Raw genomic sequence first — 22,520 nt, 5'->3', positions numbered from 1 at the left:
TCCTCCCTTTCTTTGTAATTATGTAAAAGTAGGATAATTTAGTTGGAAACATACCTTAGAAAATATGAGTACATTAATATTCAAGAAATTACAATATGAGGTTTGTGCATTTTGAAAATAACTTTTAAACATATCTAAATTAAACATACTTCTCATTAAGTCCATATATCTGTACTGATATATGGTTTTATTGATGTGATATAATATTTTCATCTTAAATGTTGTGTTGTCATCATCTGTAAGCAAGAAACAAATGCTGTCTTTCTAACTGATCTCCATTCAGTGAATGGAGTTACTGAAATTAATGAACTTTTCAATAATATTCTAATCAATAATATTCAAATTAATGTCAGTCTGTAGATAATGACATTACCACAAATGTATCTAATTAAGATTAAGAAATTTAGAAACAAACAATAAATCATACATTTTGACCAATATTTCCCAAACCTCTAAGACTTTCAGAAAGTCAGGTGCTGCTTGAATACATTTGTAATCTGCAATGAAGTTTTTTTTCACAAATCTATTAAAAACAAACATTTAAATGTTTCTGGCCAGAGTTTGCTTAGCAAGGGTTGGGTTGTTATTGAAAACAATCTGACTACAGTAAGGAGCATCAGATGTTGCAATCTTGCTGCTACTATGTTGTCATGAGAGTGTGCAGGTTGCTCTCAGGGATTCAAATAATTCTGCTTTGTATCAAACAGTGCAGATAGTTTACATAGGGTCATACACCAACATGTTATGTGAACCAGATTTTTTTAACAAGCAAAATAAAAATATCCACCTTGAGCAGGATTTTTTCAGAGTTAAACATTTGAGTCAGAGATCGATTGATGTCGTTTTTCTGATCGGCATTTTTGTTGAAGAACTGAAAAATAGGCTGGAGGCGGGAAACAAGCGATAGTTACTGCAGCTGAGCAAAGACTTCAACTTAGGAACATCACTCTACAGTGTAAAAGTTGTTGCTGAAAGTAGAAAAGTGTTTTTTCAGTATTAGTGACTGGTTTAAAATGACGTTAGAGTATGAGAAACGATATGAAGTTGACAGGAAGAACTAGAGGGATGACCACTGCAACAGAGAGAACTTCAGGGGGTAACAGGAAGGCTCAACCCAGAGTTGGTCTGTTCTTATCTTTTTGAGAATTCAGCCTATGTCATGGAGCAGGAATGCTTAGAAGATCCCTAAATTAAGATAGGATTCTACATAAATACTCAGAGACAAATAGTAAAATTCTGTCTTATTGCAAACCTTCACAAAGGCAACTTCTCTCAAATATGCATAGTGTGACACACGTTTGCTCCTTACGTACCAATTTAACCGAATACAAGCTCATGTTCAATAAAATATCCTTATTTTTGTAGTTTAGACATGCAATTTATTTACATATATAAGCTACTTGTTCAGATCCATTGCTCCATGAATGTAAAGGACAGAGATCTCAGATATGTGCCAGTGTTTGTGTCTCACTGTACCATGGGCACGTAGAAAAGCTTCTGCAGTGAAGAGAGGGGCTTGCAGCATGTCCGCTGTCTCCACTATCAGCATGTCCTTCAGCCTCCGCAGGTCCTGAGGCCGCAGGCCCTCATACAACTGAAAAGGAAAAAAAGGCCAGAGACAAGAGAAGAATTACCAAGTTTACAGATAGGAAGGGAAAGGATAGATGCTGAAGGTGGTTAGAAGGTTAAAACAGCAAATTTGACTGCAGCCAAATAAAAACCAAGAGAGTTAGTCTGATAATGGGTGACAAAAGCAGATGACAATGCAGATGAAAGTTCCACGAAAATGCTGATGAAAAGAGAACAGAGCAGTCTCTGTAAATGATTACAGGGACATGACTTAGTCATGTACATTGACACAATAAAAGACAAGATACAGATCACAAACTTTAGCGCAGATTAATTTATGTCAATTTGTCTAGACAAGGCATCTCATACAGAAATATGGCAGCAATTCCTTTTTTTAGTATTGGACGTTTGTCTTAACTAGCAGCAGGGTTCATGGGTGCACTAATGTAACTGAAATAATAGATAATATAAGAAAACTTTTTAAAGAAATAGTAATTTTACACCAGCAACAAACAAAGTGACACAAACTGTGTGGGTTTAGCAAGAGGAAGGTATCCAGTATGTGTTAACTTATAAAAAGAGCTGTGTCTGAGAGAGCAAGAGCAAAAAGCTGATACTTTTTTTTAGTGCCTTGTTATATTCTCAGCACTACAGACAAAGCTACACTAAACAATGGTCAAGGCAATGTTGTAAATCAAATCAGGCAGCGACAAACAAAATGAACCGTTTCTGAGGGTTTTATTCTGTACCTCTCTTCGATCGAGGGCTGCATACTCTGCTTCTATACCCTCCGCCTCAGGGGCCAGAGAGAAGACCATCTGCGACTCCAGGCTCAGGGCCAAATCCTTGTGGTGCTGCATCTCGGCACAGTCACATGGAGTCTCACGGTTTTCGTTCTCCACAAACAGGTCTGCTCCTCTCTGCAGCAGTAACTGAGCAAGCGACAAGAAAAGAAAAAAAATGGCTTGAATTATAGGAGATGACTGAAAACACTTAAACCACAACAAGTGATGCAAATTGTTATCACTTCACACGTCTTACACAGCATCTGTGGGAAGCTCTGCGTCTGCACTAGAACTCCTAAAACTGGGCAATCAATTCAGTTTAGTCAGGAAATTGGGATTGTTGGTTATTTGGGATCTTGACCAATCAACTGCAATCCAATCACATGTAAAATTAAATGCAATAGTATTATTTTCAGAAGGCTTTATATTACACCCTATTTTCATATATTATTCTTCCCAAGGGCCAGACTTTGGCCCTTGAAATGGTTGTATTCAGCTCCTGATAAGTCAAGAAAGGTCCAAATTTGGCCAACAAAGCAGAAAACAATTGATGACCAAAAAAAAATAAATTGTCTTGGATCTTTAACAATATATAAATTTAATAAAAATTGTGTTTATTGTCGAGCAAGTAAAACAAAAAAAAAGAAAAGAGGGGAAAAAAAATCACAATAAATACATTTTTGCATTTTTAATGTAATGAACTTTGTGGAACTTTTTAAATTTTCCAGTTTTGGCCCCCAGTGCAAAACGTTTGAACACCAGTAGATGACAGAAAGTTACTTTAACTCAAAGCCCATCCCAAATGTCCCCATGACATATAAATTTAGGTATGCAAAAAGCTTCTGGGATTGTAAGTGGTGAAATGATCAGCACTTATAACACAAACAGATCTTTTGTGATTAAGGTTAGATTAATTAAGCACCAAAGGTTTTTGGTGATTCTACAAAACAATCATACGTATGAAATAAATGCAGTTTTCCAAAGTGCCAGTACGTAGCACAGTTACATTCCCTCGAGTTTCCAGCACAATGTAGATAAGGAAAATGACAACATCCTAAGAGAAGCGCAATGCAGCTTTGCTTATCTGGTAGTTCTTTGCTTCTCGCTGATCATTTTTGGCACTAAATTCTGTGGTAAATAACGTGGTTCAGCAGTCATTCTATCAGTATGTGTTTCTTTGAGATTCCAGGCACACCTCCACATATGAGGAATGTTTTCTTTCTCTCCTCCTTTCTGCAGAACGAGTGCAGTCTCGCAACAACTCAAAGTCAAATCCGACACTTGGTGAGTGCTTTGTTTTAGTGGGAACTACAACTGGCATCGAGTCACGTAGTGCAATGTTTAACGTTAAGTCTGTCTGATTGATTTGAATTCAACTCTGTCAAGATTTTGGCCTTTGTCTTGTGAATACATATGTGATAAAACCAGAATATTACTAATTCAACCCTCCGTGTGCTGCTCTACCGCTGCATAACAAAAATAAGAACAGACGACTGCAACTTCACAACAGATGTCATCATTACAGCCCATCCAAGAGGTAGAACAAGCGGTAGAGTACTGTCCTGAAAGAAAAACACCACTCTCTTGAGTGCTGCACATATCTCCCCTGTACCACTCCTTCAGGGCAGCATCTTCGAGATACTGACAGCAGATTTGGGAGCTGATTTTCAGTCCTTTTTAGACCTAAAAATGCCCAACAAGCTCTCTCTTAATGAAAACTGCCATCTTCCAACCCAGCTGGCACCTGACTTAAAGTGGTGCCCTGCATCCATTAGCGATCCAGCTGCAGGGTTCATCTATGTGCTCCATTAAGAGTCACTCTCACTTCATCTAGTCAGAATATGTCTTTTTAAAAATTCTGCCTCCTGGTGCTCCTCTGTAAAATCTTTTTTGGTTCAGCTCAGTGGTAGTTGTGCTCAAGTCTGCTCTACTTAAGTAATTGCCAATTGCTTCTAAATCTAAATACCATAGTTGCTCCAGAATTTTACACCAAAGTAAAGTTACTAGTATGATTTATTTTTGTATTACTATATGATTTAAAAAAAAAAAAAAAGATGCCCTACTTTTCCTTCAGGCCCAGTGTTTTAAGAATTTCGTACTGATTCTGTTTCTATCCCAACAGTAAAGGCCTGTCACAGCTGTTATGGGGCTACAATTCAGACTTACACCATATGGGTAAGTAATTTTAGTATCCAAATAAACTAAAATATTGTGGCGTAAACGCACATGTGCTACTATATGCTATATACAATACAATATTCAGCTGCAATATAATTTTACAAGTACAAGTCATTCTACACGTCATTCAGATTAATTAGAAAGTGCAGTGTGTTTTTTTTATGATAAACAATAAGCTGTGCAGACATGAATAAAATGTATGTGTGCACTTGTTGTGTACAAAGAGCTGAAGGGAACTGTAGAGATAGCTTTTTTTTTTCCTTCTTTCTTGGAAGACAAATCAAAGTTACTTTTATGATGAGCAACATCAGTTAACACGATGCAATTTAACACTCAGCTCAGGTTTTTAAATTATGGTTATAGCTTGGAATATGTTGAAGACAGTACGTTTTTAAAACCTCACCTCAACTGAGGTCCTCATGCCTGAGGCGGCTGCATAGTGCAGGCAGGTGTTTTTCTTGTTGTCAGTGGCATTGATTTCAGCGCTCTCATACTCTCCATGGTCCAGCTTCGCCCCGGTCCAAGACAAGATGATCCGGAGGCATTCCGTCCGACGTTGTTCGTCCTCGTAGGGCCGCGAGATCCGTGGCTGCAGCGCACCCTCTGAGGTCAGGATCTGAGGCCCCATGCAAAGGAGGTGCAGAGATGTCTCATTGTGCACGTTGCGCTTGTTAGGATTGCCATCTTTGTCTATGAGAAACGACCTAGAAGATAAAGGGAAATATGAACAAAGAACGTCAGTGGCTTAGCTCTGGTTTGGTATTTGGTCAATAAGCGCAGGGTTTCCTCCACATGTAATCGATCGTGGCGCACCGCCACAGCAAAACAAAAGCTGCCACACCCAGAATTAAATTGTTTTTTTTATGTAAATATCATGAAACTTTAAAGTTTACTTTATTTTGAAAAACCAACACCTACAGACACTGAAGTAAGGGGAGACAAAAGTCAAAAGAAATGTACCTAAGGAAGGTAGAACTGAATGCATTTTCAGTTCAAGTCGTTCAGATGTTTAATTCATATCTCAACGACAGTAACGTAGTTAATTAATACAATCTGGCCTTTATGCGTAATGTTTCAGATACACTTTGAAAAGGCTTTATGGCTTAATGTCTGGTAATTTGTTCCATTGAGACTCATTTCTCATCCAGAAATAGTGAGGAAAGCATTGAGGTTAGATGGAGATGCTCAGGGATCTTTATTGGGATGCAGTTTCCTCAAGTTTTGAGAAATATAGAAATGATGAGTTCCCATAAAACACGGTCTTGGAGCTCTTTTTTCAATAAATGAAGAAAAATACAATGTTCCGCCAGGCTGCAAATTATGGTGTTAAGTTACTAGAGGACAGTTGTAATTTCAGTTGTACAGTGTGAATATAGTGAATAAGTGTTTTTCAGAAAACATTCAGTCTGAAATGCCCACAACTGAAACCATGTTGTTGAAAAAAAATCCTGGAGGAATCCCTGAAACCATTTGCAATTCTCAATACCCATTATCATACTCTTATTATCTAAGCCTCTCTATCTAAAACTTTTTTTGACAGCTTAGTTCACTGGTAGTAGTTCTAGATCAAGCTCTTTAAAAGTTGATGATGTGCTTGACTTCACAGAAAAATCTACTTTGATTACAAAAACATCTTTTGAAAACTATAAATGAAATTGCTTTTAGTTTAAATTAGTTTATATGGAAACTACAAAACTAAACAAATTTACAACCCTCCAATAATTTTAGTCAGGTAAAAATGCCACACAGTCAGGGCAATTTAGTTACAGAATAAAACTAATGGTCTCAGTGAGTCAACAACAAGTGAATACAAGGCTGTTAGCTTATAAGATGGAGAAGCTCTTGGAATCCAAACCTATTCCAACACAGCATGTTGCATTCCTGAGAACAGATGGCTGTACGGCAGGACAGATGGGAAAGGGACGTATAGAGACAAAACACCAACACTTTTCTCTTATAATACATTCATTTTGCACACATAATGATATGCCAGACAGCTATTCAAATAAAACAAAGGCAATTATGTCTTCATCAATCAATCCTCGCTGACTTCACCTAGTGAAAAAAAAAAAAACAAGACTGGAAATTTAAATGAACTCTGTGGGAAAAAAAACAACTTTTCATTACAATTCAACTTTTATTTGAGTTCTGACCTGAGTAGGCACATCATGGCGTGCCGGGCAGCGTAGTGCAGTGGAGTGTTGTGCTGGTAGGACTCTCCGTATGTGGCGTTGGGATCCAGAGCCTCCTTGAACTGTGGGTTGCTCTCGTAGAGCTGGCAGGCTAGCAGCTCGTCCCCGTTGATGAGAGCCTTACGGAACTTGGTCGCAGTGTTCCCCATGTCTTCGCCAGCTGTGGGTTCAAGCTCTCACCGAAGCACAGCCGCCTTTTAACTCTTCCTCAAGCTGTTCAAGTCAAATAAGCCAGCATGTTGCAAGTTCAGCATGCCCTAAAGGAGAGAACAGAAAATACTGTTGAATCCTATTGAGTCCAACAAGACCTTAATAGCTCAAAAATTACCATAAGCATACATCCTCACTGTTGCTCAAGCTACTCTGCGACCAATGCCGGTGTCAGCATCACCAGTACACTGAAATTCTGTTGATTTTTTTGCACCCCCCCCCCTTGTAGAACTGAACATAGTGAGCACAAAGCTCACACAGAGCGAAGGACAAGACTTCCTTTGGCAGCACCAGGAACTTCCGCCTCCTTGTGCCAACGCTGCCCCTCCCACAGAGGCCAGAACTCATAATAAAGCCCCATAGCTCCACATGGGGAATGACATGCGGCAAGTCAGCATTCTGCTTCCACCAGAGCACCATATGGTCATGACAGTTTGGGCACCGAGAGGCTGATATGTACACGGCATCTACCTGATGCACAAATATGCAGAGAATTGCATCATGGGTACAAGACGCATGTGCTATACATGCTTCTCCACATACAGAAAATACCATCGCCAGAAACTAGTGTTATACTGTGTGATTCCTTGTCACAACGTTTTGAATCTTTTTACTGTCAGATTACAGCCAGATTATAACCACATACTTTAGTAGATTTTATGTGACAAATCAACACAAACTAGTGCGTAAATGTCATTTAGAAGGACAATAACATATGTTCTTTAAGTATTTTTTTTTAATTTTGTATATTCAGTCCCATTTGCATCAATAACCCAAAATTTAAAAAGAAATTGCAATCAACTGTCCTCTGAAGTTACCGACGTAAATAAAGGAAAACAGAGTCCACCAATGTGAAATTCGATTTCAGATGCATTGACATGAGAAACGGCAAATCACCAATTTCTTTCCCTCCCCCACCACCAAGCAAATACAAACAGGATAAGTGTGGCTCCCCGGGGTCACAGAACTTGAACTGCAGTTTCATTTGTCTACACTTCTCATTGCTTTGGTGCCTTGTTATCAGCAGGCAGAATGCTGGCTGGAAAGGCTCGGAAATTTGTTCTGATAGAGCAAATAGAGAACTCGCGTGGAAATTACGGATGCCAGGAATGTTCATGTAAACTCTGTCCAGCATATTTCTGTCTTTGGTTGGGATGGGAGCTAAGTGGAGTTTAGGGAAAACATTTGAGATAAGTGTAAACACACACACAGAAAAAGATAAAAAAATCTCCATCAACAATAAAAATAACACTCAGTTGTTTGTCATGTGACTACTGATGACCTCACACAAGTCATGCTGCGAGTCACTCAGTTATCTGGTTACAATCTTGTGTTTTGTATTTAGGCAACAGAGGGAAAGGAGACAAGGCAAAGAAATGAGTGCATCTGCTTCACCAGTTACCTTCTTTACAGACAGAAAAACACTCCAGCCTGTGACTCAATGATCTGATTAACAAAATCTTCAGTGAGACTAACTGCTTGAATTTCAAAAGCTAATATGCACACATGGCACAAAAGGGAGTATCAGTTGGGAACTGGATTTTCAACGGAGGCATATCGCCTGTTTATTTCAGCTGCCACAATGGAGATTTAGATATCAACAGGTAACAGGAAGCTGAAGGTGCAAGAGTAAAGTTGTTCGGCTTTTTCTGTCGGAAGAGTCAATTTTTGTGTTTCATGACACATGCTGGACTGAGAAATGTTTAGGAAATATCACATTTAAGATAACGATGTACTGACTTGTACACACAGCCTGCTATTCAGAGTTTGCAATATTAACGTCGCTAAAATAAGACGTAAAAGACAGTTTAAGGACTGGGTACGTCACATTTTTCAGTGATAGGATCTCAGAAACGACCTATTAAGGGGATTGAATATGTTTATATCAGTAACAGTTGATAATCATTTAAATTGATCATAATGTGTTGTTTTATTGACTTTTTGCATCGTTCCAAACTGCATTTTTTTTTTTTTTTGCAACCAACACAACTTTGGTATGTTTTTAATCAGCCCTCTTACTGGAGTATTGGAACAAGACTTATGGGGCATGGCCCAGGTGACGGCTGGTTTGGAAAATCATGCCTATTCTGTTAATTTGCCCTCACTGGGACTCAAGTGGCATCCATCCACCACTAGCTCTCACTGAGCCTCCTGTTAAGCTGTATTTGTGGATGTGCAATACCCTGTAGGATTTTATTGTCTCTGGAGGTCAGAGCTTATCAAACTTTTAGGAAATCAGCAACAAAATCTCTGAGTGTTTAATTTCCATTACACACTTTAACTATGAATATAACTGTAACAGATTAGGTCACCTGTTTACACCAACGAAGTATGAACACGCAAAAGTAATGTGCTTACAATTGAGGACAAAAGTATGAATTGTCTAAACAGTGCTGCTGCTCTGGAGCACGTTAAGTGTCAAACGTGTCATGTGGGGACGGAGATCACACACGATCACAAGACAAAACAGTCACTCTGCAGAAACAACACGTCGAGGAGAGACAGACTTGATCATTGCATGAACAAAGAAACACACTTGAAGAGTAACTGTCCAGATGTATTACTAATTAATCCGTCTGACAATAGTTAACGACACTCCCCCAAAACAGCGCCAACCAGCCACATCTAACAGCAACTATCTAAACAGCTCGCTTTCATTACAGACATTAAATGCCAATTTGTCTGCTGAGCTTCAACTTCTCCCAGAACTCTTGATGTGGGCCTTGTACCCTCTCGTGTCGTGTGGTGTTTACCATTTTCGCTAGCTCAAACTGTCAGCGTGTTATGTTGTCATAATGAAAAACCCTCGATATTCGCCCTGTTGTGGTTACATTTCTGGTCAATAAAGACATTCGCCACTTACTGACCTTAGTCTAGTTTAGCTGCAGATCACTCCGATTGTTGCCACCACTGCTATTCATGAGAAAACACAACGAGTATCGTTAGCAATGTGGTATTCAAAACAAAAAAACCCCGTGACGCTAGCTTCTGCGTGGACGAACGTCAGTGCACGCGCTAGCTGGGAAGCTAAGGCGCTACCACCAATGCTAGCCAACTTGACGCTAACTAGAACAGTTGATAAACTCAGTAAACAGAGTGTGACAAGTACTGCGACTTACACAGATGGTACTTCTCCCTACTGGAGACCTGACTTCGTGGAGTAGCTGCAGGTCACAACCGCCCAAAGGAAGGTTCTTCTCTAACGCAATCTTTGTGTAGAAACGCCGCTCAGAGGAGAAATGTAGCCCATGCCAAGTCCCCGTTCATTTTACTGGCTGACCATCGGGTTGCCAGGTTTCAGGATAACCCGGAAACAGGCACAGAGAAGATGTATTTGAGAAGTTATGTATACGTCAAAGACTGTTACAACTGACTTTTATATAAGCATTTAATGTCATTTTGGTTCTATGGATAAGACTTAAACACATTGGAACTCTTGGTCCGTGCCAGATAATATGTTTTTTTTTTTTCTATTTTACCTAATTTGAAAGCAAAAGCAACTAAATAAGTATGGTCCAAACATTTTGATATGGGGGGGCCAAAAACGTAAAGTTGAAAACCCACCACCTCCCGTGGGATTTTGTGCTTTTCTTTTATATATATATGAGCAGTCCACTTCTTTAACAATAATGGCTCTTGCAGGTTTGCAAGATTACACAAAAATCACCTAACTATATTTTTTAGATCATCTTTTGTAGATGGTTTGCACGTGTCTGTGTGTCTTTTCAGCAAAAAGAGACGGTAACACTTTATTTGAAGGGGTGTACATAAGACTGAAATGACACATGACATAACACCTGTCATGAACATAAAGAAGTCTTTATGAATGTTTATGACTGTTGTCATGAAATGTCATTCAGTAAATAATGACACTTTTAATGCAAAGTTGCTCTAAAAGTTGCATTGAAAGTCCATTAAAAATGCCAACTTTACATTAAATTATCATAATTTACAAAATCATGCAAAGTTGGCACTTTTAATGTACTTTTAACAATTTGTTTTGACTTGGGCAGTGATTTTTACTAAAATGCGGACTTGGGCAAAACAAGTCTGCATTTTAGTAAAAATCACTGGGTGTTTTTTGTCTTATTTTACTATTGAAAAAAATTGAATTCAAAGCAAAAACTTTGATAAATACTTCGTGTTCCGAGGGCCACAAATGGTCCCTGGGCTGCACTTTGGAGACCCTGAACTGAATCATGGAATATACATTTCAATGCACTGTCAATATACCATCACATTTCATGCACATCCACTGCTCTTTTTCCTTTCATCCTGTTATAACTGTGGAAATGTGTGGTGCTAAATTGCTTACATGCCTATAACTTTGAATCAGCAAAGGAAGCAGTGTGGAAGATGGCATTTAATTCAAGAAAGTGAAATCAGTATCTCCATGTAATTCGACAGCGGATAGAGCTATCATCTCTGACCGCTGTTGGTTACGTTCCTTCTTAACCCCGTTTTTCCTTCCACTCAACTTTTCAAAGACATGCCTGGAAGCAGTACAATGTGAGCAGTCCACTTCTTTAATCGTAACAATTTATGACTTACCCACACCTGTTGCAGGTGTCAGAAAACAAAAATTTTTGAGGAATATTTGTCATTATTATTATTGTTTTTTGATAGGTGGGGTCTATTATCAGAATTAACAAAAGTATAGTGCTTGAAATGTATAACTTTGTGTGCAGTAAATATGTGCTATTCCACTTATTGAACTGAGTTACTATAATAAGTTAAATCTTCCATAATATAGTTATTTATTTATGTCTATATATGATAAGTGTATCACTTCATATGTTTATCAATCCTCTACACTACTGAATAAAGAGCAAAAAATCATAATCTCTGGCTTTACACCAAAGATCATTGTGGTTAGATTTAACAAAACTCTAACCAGGATCTTTGTCTGTTATGACTGCAGCACACAATCAGCAACCTCTGTTGTTGATAATAAATTAACAAATAAATAAATAAATAAATAAATAAATAAATAAATAAATAAATAAATAAATAAATAAATAAATAAGTCCAACATACTGAATATGTAGGGTGAAGTCTACATATTCAGACCCTTTTTTTATATATATATTTAGAGGAGATTCACTTTTAAAAAAATAGATTAGATTCACAATATCGTAGCAGACAGTTTTGGTTTAGGAAGGAAAATATCCAATAAATGTTGGACTTGCATGATTAACGTAGCGGCCCATGTAATGACAAAATTACGCCACTAGAGTGCGACGCAGTCCACAAGACTATCAACCCCGGTTCGTCTGATGAAGTGCAGCTGACCAATCGCAATGCCTCGCGGGCTTCATATACCTGTAAACTTATGGGCTTCATTCATTCTTGAATAGAAATGCGAAATGCACACATTAACCCTTGATAGAGCAAGGAAATAACCTCGGATATAAACAGCTCTCCTATACACAAGTTTAATGCACAGCAGAACACAAATGCCTTTTATTATCAAATATCCGAACTTTGAAGGAATATATAGCATAATATTCTCACATTTTACCAGCGCACACATTTCATATAAACAGACCTTCAATAAATAATCTGAAAACACATAATCTGACTGCAAAGGTTGATGCTATAATGTATGCAACGAACATTTCTTTCTTTCTCTCTCTATTTTTTTTTTTTTTTTTAGAGAAAATGGTTACATTAATCACATGCTTTAGTACAAAATTCCAAATGCACAAACTTTGTTGGGGAATTTGAAAATACTTAGTCCAGGAATAAGTCAGGCCACTAAAAGATTGAATGACTTCATTTCTGGATGATAAAGCTTATTTGTGTAGTCTGGTAAATTGCCCTACATGTGCTTGATCATTTTATTTAAATGACAAAGGAAATTAAATGTTACAGCCAAAACAAGATCAACAAAACAAAAACAAAAAAAATAAATAAGGAAAATGTTAACTCCTTATTACTGTGGCAGATGAAAAACCAAGCAAAGTGAGGCCCCTTGTTTTTAAAGTTTGACAGGAAAAGAAATATGAATTTAGGGGTTTGTGTAAAAAGGATAGTAAGACATGCTTTTTGTTGGTGGGGTCTCTTTGCTGTAGGGGCTACTGATGGTAGCAGCAGCCAACTCTTCACACTTGCCGTTTGCAGGTGAGTCTTCTGAGCTTGGGCCGTTAAGAGACAGACGCCTTCGCTTGCAGGCGATGGAAAATGAGTCAGCCTTGCTTGGTGAGAGGGCTGATGACTGAGTCTCTGTCCAGGAGCTGATCAGAGCTTCACTACCAGTCACCTCTTCTTGTACCTGCGGTTTAACCTTTACCGACTCTTCTGGGAAACCGGCAGTAGGGCTGGGCCGGGGTGACCATGGCAGACTTGGAGGGACTTTTCTTTGGTAGGCTGCTCTGGACCCCCACCCTGCTGACATCGTGGTGAAAGGAGAGTCTGGGTAGTAGCTGAGTGCATGGGTGGTCTGCATGGATAGCGATTTGATGCCATAAGGAAGGAGGGAGCTCGAGTACTCCCCCTCATACGGCGTCAAGTCGAGTTTGCTGCTGGAGGCGCTGCTGTTCCCCCCCTGCTGCATAGAGGTGACAAACCACCTCTGCGACGCACAGTCTTCTGTCTGAGGTGAGAGGAGGCTGCTGGTCTGCGGCACCGCTCTCTCGCAGTTATAGAAGCGGTTCTGGGGGAGGTTGTTGACGAACTGGTCCTGGAAGAGGGGCTGCATGGTGTAGCGGGTGCCGGGCACAATCTGGTGGGCACGGGGAGAGTCGGTCGGAGACGGGGTGAGGCGGTCATTCTCCGGAGCTGTGTACATTCTGGACAGAAATAATGATGAATTCAATATAATGTGTGTGTGCATGTGTGTGTGAGAGGGGGAGGGGGGGCATGCTTGCAATATGTGTTGCCAGATGCAATTATGTGACATGAATGCGATGTAAAAAATACATTTAAAAAAATACTCACGAATCATAGTTATCTCTAAAACCTTTGGCAAATGGATTGTGATCAATTTTCAACTGTGTGATCTAAAAAAAGAAGAAAAGCAAAAGAATTAGATGCAGGCATTCAGAATAAAAACAAAGGTCATATTCTCTTTATATTTTTTGGACAACATAAATGTCAAACATATACCCATAATGGTTAGATTTAGGAAAGTATGGGACCCTCAACAGAATTGAAGCAGGGACATTCCAACAACAGCCTTTATGTTCAAATGTTATTCATCATTACATCTAAAATGATAATGTTTGCAACTGGAGCAAAACATCAGCCAAATATCACATTGACTGACTTTACAATCAGTTGCATCTTTGCATAGTTTAAATATCCAAAGCCCATAAGATAGAGTGTCTAGGTTTAAGATATCTTTTTTAGCATTAACAGAAATTCAGTTGAGTTTTCTAGAGCTCAGAGAAGAAATTATCTAACAAACTATATCTTTCCTCTCTAGTTGGTTCTTTCAGAGGAACAAGGATAATTTGAAGGGGGGCACAATATTTTCTTCCCAGTAATTGTTCAGTCGAAAAGTTATTTTCTAGTTCTAAAAAGAAAATCTAATCACTAAAATCTTTTAATTGAATATTTTACATAGTAAGAATTAGACATTTTGCTTTACAAATATGTATACACATAAGAGCACTAAATCTAAAGTACCTAGTTTGCTTTTGCCTTAGAATAATAAATTACACACTCATGAAGTCCAATGAACCAAAAATCCTAAATTGCTAAATTATTAAATAAGTCATATGTGCTATATTCCCTCTTTACTAAGTGAAGGAAAAGAACAGTCCAGTTGGATAATAAAATGACTTGTGTCCATATACTCACATCAGTGTTCTGGTAGGCAGTGACTGCTATGAACTGGGTTTCTGGAAAAGTGAAACACTGAGTCTTTACGTCACTGTTGATGTCCTCCACTCCATCTTCCGTCACTTCCACAATGTGCAGCCGGGGCTGGTATTTGTGAAGCGACTGGAGCACAATCATCTGTTTGTAGAACAAAAATGAAAATTTAAACACGTAAAAAACGAATCGATTTTTAAAAAAAAGTACAGTCCATTTGCTACCAAGACTCGTGAATTTATGCGCTGTTATAATTTGATGACTTTAATTGAGTATTGCTTTTTGTGTTTGCCCAAAATCTGCACAAAAACATATGCTAAACTCTATAGTCAAATGTTTTCTACTAATAACACATTACTTTCTATTCAAATCATTTTTGTCGATGAATAACAAAAAACAAGTTACACACTTGGAACATTTAAAACAAACATTTCGTGCAGGATAATTTCATATGAATTATTTAGACATATTTCATATTTCATTAACGTTTCTTAATGAAAACTTTATATTTGCGTTTTTGGCGGCGCATTATTACCTGCGACGTGTTGTGGCTGGTCCCCTTGTTATTGGTGAGTTTCAATTTGCTGAAGGAGATCTCCTGTCTCATCCAGTGGGCCCCGGTGTTCGGTGACTCAGGGTGGATGTAGACTTTGTTTCCTGATAATATTTACAACATATAAGTGTATAAAACAAACAGGAATGAATGCTTAAAAAAAAAAAAATTCGCAATGTATTTATGTTTTGGTCATTTGTTTGCTTTAATCGAGGAGCAGATATATATAAGGAAAAATTCAAAATGTTTGGGGTTTTTCCCCCCCCCCCAGCCTGGTTCACCTTGGTTGTTGTTGTCCGCCTTCCCACATGTGACCCACTTGCCACCTTGGAATCTCCAGTGGTTTGGATCTGCCAGCACCACCTCCACAAACACGTTATAATGCGCCGACACGTTCAAACCAGCCATGTTAAAACTGAGAAAGGGAAACATCCGTCTGGAAACACAAACCATCATTCATAAGCAAGGTAATTCCCACTGTAAAGTTTTTTTTTTTATTTATTTATTTCCCCCCTGCCTTCTAACCTGCCCTGCTTGGTGATAATCATCTCGGTCTGGTGCCGGTGAAACTTGAGCCAAAGCGGCCGATTGCAAAGGTAAACCTGGGCCCTCATCCCGGGCCCGGTCCCCGGCAGGGCGACGTTGCTCAGAGCGGAACCCGACGCGGTGTATGGATTGTAAATGCAGCCGAGGTTCTGCCCGTGTTGATAGGAGGCGCCGAAGTGGCTGCGCCCGGCGGCCGAGGAGGAATACCCCGCCGTTGGCAAGACGGATCCCAGGTGGAGAGACGACGAATACCGGGCCGCGCCGGACGGGGGGTACACGGCCCCGCTGGGGGTGTAGGGGATAAAGGAGCAAGGGTTCGCTGTTTCTGGGCTGTGCTTGGTAATCGTGGATGGGATGTAGAAGCGATCGGAGGGCATGCCGTGTTCCGGATACCTGTTGCCCGCCGGCTCATCTCCATCCACGGCTGGAGAGGCGCGCTTCTCGTCCGCCGCCGCGTCTTTTGCAGATGAGTACGCGCTGCTTTCTCCCTCACCGCCCAGCATGACTGCGCCTGCCGTCTCCCTCTCAGTGAGGATGCTTCGCAGCTTTGGTTTCTGTCTTGGACTCCCAGTGAAGACTGCGCTCTTCGGGGACGTGTCTTACCTCTAGAGTCAATAATTGGGCTCAAACCTCTTCAGGGTGTCCACTGGAGTGTCCACTGTTTACGGAGACACAGAGACATTAAAGTTAAAGTCAGTTAAGAACAAAGTGATATGAAAGGCCTGCACGTTTTCAGTTGTTAGGCATCAGTGAAATAGTCGTAAAATAAGATGTCAATAGTGATGCCAAATGAAAACTGAAACATGCATTTCTCTGAGAGCAGGTAACTATAAAATCAAATTACGTTTTTTCTCTTTTTATTCGTTTATTTTTCAGTACGACGTTAATCCTTAAAGGAGTTATAGAACTTCATATAATTTATTATCACAGTTAGTCAAAATGTACTAAATGGTTATATTAAAAGTCCAGTCAAACAGCTTAGATAAAATCATATGATCGATGTTTTTTTTTTTTACATTGTGAAAGTTTTTTTTTTTTTTTTTAAGTGTTCATTTGCTTCAGGACATCCCTGCCAATTTCTTGTAAATCATATGACAAACCCGAAATGGGATGCACAGATTTGAGGTGCAACCATGATTGAAAACGCGATTACGGTTCATGAAATTTGTGACACATTCACTTTCAGGAGTAAATTGCAATTCTGCAAACAGAAGACGTTTTTTTTTTTTTTTTTTTCTTTTTTTGAATACAAATGATTAGTTTTTGTCTGTTTTAAGAAACAAATGTTAACGCGTATTTTGGTTAAAATACATTAACAGTTTTTAATATGCATATTTGTGTTAAGTCAGAAAAACGTCGACCCGTTTTTTTTTTTGTTGTTTTTTAGCTTTTCTTTGAAACAGAAACTCCTGGTTTTTAATGAATTTACATTCATTCACTTCTGATGCGCTCCTGCGTCCCAACGGGATTTCCGGTAAGAAACGGGGAAATAGACAATTATTTTTCCGTTTGAAGAAACCTGTGATGCTTCCTGCATCAGACAGATCAGACACATGAAATGAAAGCGACTTAATTCAAACGTATAGTGACAACATAGAAAGCATGACATTTTGCATTTTGTGAAAAAACTTTTTAATATCTGGTCTGTTGTAAATAACTATATCTGCAACAACAGATGTAGGATTTAAAAAAAAAATTTCTACAAATGCAATTACATCTGTAAATTACAATATTTATTTCAGCTGTAAAATTTTGAACTCAGTCAAAAAATCTATTCAAAACTTACCAAGCAGTTGTTTCCTGATTGGAAGTCAGCTTCAGTAGTTCTAAAATAAAATATGTTATTGAAAGAGAGAGAGAGAGAAAAAAAAAAAAAAAACTTCGACGTGTCAAACTATCTGCCAAATTGAAACCACGCCAGAGAGTGCCATCATGTTGTGCGAAGAGCAGTGATGTGAAATTCACAATAAAGCCAAAGAGCCATGTAGAGGCGGGCGGATCGGAGGCGCAGTCGCCGCAGATCTCTCCTTGTGGCCATGACGCAGCGACGACAGCCTTTTATCACGTCTGATCACCAGGGGAGGGGCTGGGGATCCTCAGCATCGCTGCCACGGTGTGCGAGAGGGAGTCCGCATCCTCTCCCAGTGCATCACATTAATACTACAGGCATTAATCTATGCTTTATCACCTACCTCAAGATTTATTGCAGATTCCTGGTGAGTGGATTGTGGCCTAGATTAAAAGACTTTCATCTGGTATCAATTACTTTGTGGGAGCTTCATGACTCTGAGTAATTTTTAAAACTTCTAATTCAAAAATGATTTCAAGGTAACAATAATAATAATAATAATAATAATAATAATAATAATAATAATAATAATAATAATTAATTGCAATTTTCGCTTGAACATAGACAGCTTAGATATTTTCACATGTGAACCTTCCCATTAGGTTCAGGTCAGCCACTGAATGTAAACAGACTGTTGGTTCAGGTTAGATCAAACTATGTGAATCATCAGGTAGAGGAGGATGAGCATGTTGTGTGATTTACTGACAAAAGTCGCAAGTAACGATAAAATCCTCACATTTCATCGTCTTTTCACAACAAACCGTTTGTTTTCAGAAGAGAAAACCGGTTCAGAGCTCTAGAATCCCAGTAACACCAAAAGAGGCTGTTTCTTTTCAGTTTGTCACAAAAGTGACAAGACTTCTCAGAACACTTTAGACTTCCTATCAGCCTTTTCCTGGTTGACTGTTTTGTAGCCTCTTTGCTTCAAAGAAAACCCAACTCCTTCTCTGAATTGGGCTGCATTGCTGTGTTAATGGCACATCTTTTAACCGCCTGCAGACCCCTGTCCTCTCCCAGCCCCAGACGATGCTCAGCCTCTGCTGTTTACTCGAGGGGGGAATGTTTCCATGATAAAGGAGACGAGGGACTTAGTTGAGCAGGTCGCCACCTCTGAAATAAACACACCGCACATCAAACGAGACAAATCAAAACTGACCGAGCCGCAAGCAGTCTCCAGCTAATACGCTTCTGTGGACTGCACTGATAAAGCCGATGGGTTGTTTGATTTGTTTCAGAACCTCATGAATATGGAGCTGGATTTCACATAGCCTGCTGTGGGCATGCTTTTGGTGCGAAATCTGCTTTGAAACAAAAGAGTTTCCAACTGCTTGGTTGTTTCCTAACTTGACAATGAGAGTACTTTGTGAAAGTACTCACACCACTTGAACTCCCCCCCCCCATTTTCCTCATGTCACAACCTCAAACTTCTGTTCATTTTGATGGGATTTCAGGAGGTTTTCTAGAGAAACAATATAGCATTGCAAATAGATCTACACATCTAGACAGCAAATGTTTTTTTAAAGCTCAGTATGATCAGATGGAGAGAATCAGATCTACTTTAAGTCTTGCCATAGTTTCTGAATTGGATTTAGGAGTGCACTTTGACTGAAGCACATACAGTAAATGTTCTTTCATGCAAACCATTCTATTGCAGGTATAGGCGTAGAGTCATCGCAGTCTTTGCATCGCTCTCAAATCTTTCGAAGCTTGAGGGTTTTACTCCACTAGTATCCTCCATTCAGCTCAACCCTTACAACTCTAACTAGTTTCTCCCATCCCTTCTGAAAAATAGCATCTCCTCAGCATGATGCTACCACCACCGGTTTTTGCGACCTTGATCGTGTGTTCAGAGTAACATTGTTAGTTTTCTATCAGTCATTTTGTTTGGCATGTTGGCTACCAAAATTGACATTTTTTTTGTCTCATCTGACTAAAACACCTTCTTCTACATATTAGCTTTCCTGCTTGCATCAAACTGCAAAATGGATTTCATACTGCACATCTGTCCATGTATCATATTTCTTCCACCTAAATGTGCAACTTTTAGTTCTCTATCAAAAAAAAAAAATAAAAATAAAATCCAGAGAAGACAAGATTTTTGAGTGTTAAGGGGGAAAAAAAGAATTAATGCCTTGTGTGGCATAAATCAGAATCATTTGTGCAACTCGCTGCATTTATGTTTCCCAGATCCCAGATTCATGCTTAAGTCAAATCACTACCCCTGGCCCTGCTTACTTTTTCTTTCTTTATTTCACACACTAGTAGTCTTACACATGTGATGACATAGATGATGGTAAAGCATTAGTCAGAACCAAAAATACTCAGTGACACATGACGTATCCTCTTTCACAAATCTCTTCATGGTTTCGCTAAAAGACATAAAGAGCAAAAAAAAAAAAAAAGCTTCTTTGTGGTTCAGATTCATTCAGATTTTCATTACCTGGATGAATCTTCGACAGAGAGGGTTTGGACAGGTGCAGTTTCACAGGCCTTGTTTTTCTTTTTACACAATCATGACAGGTGCTATAAAACCCCCAGATTGTCTTACAGTAGGATTCATATTTCAAGAGGTTTGTTTATGAAGAAAGTTTACAGATGAAAAACAGGCATGACATTTTCTAGCTCAATTAGGCACAGTACTGTTTGCATTACTGCATTCATCCCACTTAACTATTTTTTGTTTTTGTCATGTTATTTCCACAAACGTCAATGTATTTCACTAAGATTTCATAAGATAGAACACATATAAAGCTGAAATGTGTGGAGTGCATTTGTATTCAGTTTGATACTCTTGGAGAAAATCTAGTGCGAGCAGCAGAACTTGCCTATGCATAATTTAATCTCAGCTGTTAAACCATCAAGAAGCTCAAGAAACTCACAACACAGGTCAGAGATAAAGTTCTGGAAAAGTTTGCAACAGGTTAGGTTCTAAAACATTACGGCAAACTTTGAATAGTTCACTCTACTCTGTTCAGTTATTGACCAAACATGGACAGCTGCACACACAAAGGGCAAACTACGTAAACTGGCGGAGAAGCAGCCAACAAACCCATGGTGACTCTGGAGGAGCTGCAGAGAGTCACGGTTCAGGTGAGATAATCTGTTAACATTTAGTGCCAAGAACAAAAAAATTAAAAAAAAAAAAAAAAACATAGACCGTAAGAGGTCCTGTTTAAACATTTTCCACACGAAAACCTTTTTGGGCCACTGTACAAAAAGCAATGTGACAACACTGCTCACCAACCAGAACACACTTTTACTACAGTAAAACATGGTGACAGACTTTTCTTAAGCAAACGGGGGAGCAGAAATCCAAGGAAATAAGCTGCAAAATTCTTGAAACTGGAAGAGAGGTTCACCTTCAGATATAATGACTCTTTTTAAATGGTCCAGTCAAAGTTCAAAGCATTGTGCAAATGTTGATAGGTGATGTTTACAAACACCCTCCATCCAGTTTAACTTAGCTTAAGTTATTATTAAGTAGAATAACTGGTAAAAAAAAAAGAAAAAAGTGTCAGTCTCTATATGTGTGAAGCTTGTTGAAACATAGCCCACAAGACTTGTAGTTGCAACTGCAGTGAAAGGTGACAGAACAAAGCATCGAGACAGGAGTGCTAAGCATAAGTGTTTACCTCATTTTTTCAGACTTTTATTTATATCTATTCTTCACTACTTTGTTTTTCGACACATAGAAACCCAATAAAATTCACAGAGGTTTGTGGTTGTAAGATATCCAAACGTAAACATGTCCTGCTCACATCTCGGTATGCGCGTCTAACCATTTAATGGTGTTTTATGCTTATTGGGCGGACAGTTTGTTGAATGGTTTCCCCCGTCACTCTGTAACGCTCAATGAACAGCTTCCTCTAGCTGTGCCTGCTTTTTAGCACGTCTAAAGGGCTGTTTCTGCTGTTTCTGACATCCTGCCATCCCCTTACCCCTGCAGTGTCGGTGCCAGGCAGGAAGAAAAAAGCTGGTGACCTGGCCATTGCAGCCTTGCCCTAGGCCGCTGCCGCCCCGCGGGCAGCAGAAGGTCTGCTCGTCTGGAGCCCCGCCAGGAAGCGAGTCGCCACGCAGCTTGTGATGTCACGACAGACACGCCTTCTGGGTTGTGGGGTGGTTGGGCGGGAGGGGGGGCATGATTGGCAAAGGAGGACTTACCTTTTTCACCCCCCCATAAAGTTTTACCCTCATAGCAGACCTACATACTGAATAAATTTAAACATTCCAATTTTTTGCCATCTATAGAAAATCAGCTACTAGCTCAGGACGTATAGTTAAGCACTTATATGAAGCAGCTGACATTTGAGGAGTTCAAAAGTGGTCTAAATGAGAGTCAATTACAGATTTTACAACCCATTTTTTAAATCCTTTTGCTGATTAGATACCACTGCATAAAACATTTGTTCAAAGTTTTTCTTGCCAAAAGTAAACTTTCGTGTTCTGACATTTGAATACTTCACAGAGTTTTTTGTCTCATTCCAAACTTAACGAAAACATGTAGTGTATGGAAATCTGTCTAAGCACAATATTGAGAAGCATTGTTCTCAGTTTGATATTTAAATGCAAGCAAAAACTTAAACAAATAATATGTATAATATTGCAATGCATGTAAACTAACTTTAAACAGAGTGTATTTATAGCAATCCTCCAAAGGCAGAAGGTGAGGGCCCCTATTGACCCGCGTCCTTGTCTCCCCTGTTTGCTTACATTTATGGTTCTGTCCTAGATCCTGTTAAGAGTAGCAGCAGGAACGGACCATCACATTTGGTGCTCAGCGTGGGAGCGGTTGGTGAACTGTCATGTTCCAGCTATCCTAT

The 22,520-nt window shown here is 39.2% G+C and overlaps 2 protein-coding genes across 8 annotated transcripts; both read right to left on the bottom strand.

Moving 5' to 3' along the window:
- Positions 1-1,381: 1,381 nt before the first annotated feature.
- Positions 1,382-10,227, bottom strand: LOC106935545 (ankyrin repeat and IBR domain-containing protein 1-like). Of its 6 annotated transcripts, none has more exons than XM_015016053.1 (6): positions 10,054-10,227; positions 9,802-9,847; positions 6,686-6,981; positions 4,936-5,236; positions 2,319-2,501; positions 1,382-1,594 (listed from the first exon to the last, which is right to left on the bottom strand). In XM_015016053.1, exons 3-6 carry the CDS (start codon positions 6,871-6,873, stop codon positions 1,397-1,399), a joined length of 870 nt encoding a protein of 289 aa, XP_014871539.1. In that variant the 5' UTR covers positions 6,874-6,981; positions 9,802-9,847; positions 10,054-10,227; the 3' UTR covers positions 1,382-1,396. The 6 variants fall into 6 exon arrangements, with proteins under 6 accessions (XP_014871539.1, XP_014871540.1, XP_014871544.1 ...); XM_015016054.1 differs by having other exon boundaries at positions 9,802-9,844; XM_015016058.1 differs by lacking the exon at positions 9,802-9,847.
- A 2,141-nt stretch (positions 10,228-12,368) lies between these two features.
- Positions 12,369-17,951, bottom strand: eomesb (eomesodermin homolog b). Of its 2 annotated transcripts, XM_015016066.1 has the most exons (8): positions 17,638-17,951; positions 16,245-16,509; positions 15,831-16,136; positions 15,587-15,741; positions 15,288-15,409; positions 14,738-14,896; positions 13,874-13,935; positions 12,369-13,725 (listed from the first exon to the last, which is right to left on the bottom strand). In XM_015016066.1, the coding sequence occupies exons 2-8, from the start codon at positions 16,352-16,354 to the stop codon at positions 12,945-12,947; spliced, it is 1,695 nt and encodes a 564-aa protein (XP_014871552.1). In that variant the 5' UTR covers positions 16,355-16,509; positions 17,638-17,951; the 3' UTR covers positions 12,369-12,944. The 2 variants fall into 2 exon arrangements, with proteins under 2 accessions (XP_014871552.1, XP_014871551.1); XM_015016065.1 differs by having other exon boundaries at positions 15,831-16,509; positions 17,638-17,950.
- Between the last annotated feature and the right edge of the window lie 4,569 nt (positions 17,952-22,520).

The sequence above is a fragment of the Poecilia latipinna genome, unplaced genomic scaffold (assembly GCF_001443285.1).
Source record: "Poecilia latipinna isolate Pla-1442-1.1 unplaced genomic scaffold, P_latipinna-1.0 Scaffold1978, whole genome shotgun sequence".
NCBI classification, from domain to species: Eukaryota; Metazoa; Chordata; class Actinopteri; order Cyprinodontiformes; family Poeciliidae; genus Poecilia; species Poecilia latipinna.
Note: the sequence above shows the minus strand (reverse complement) of the source record. Positions and strands in the feature narration are given on the sequence as shown.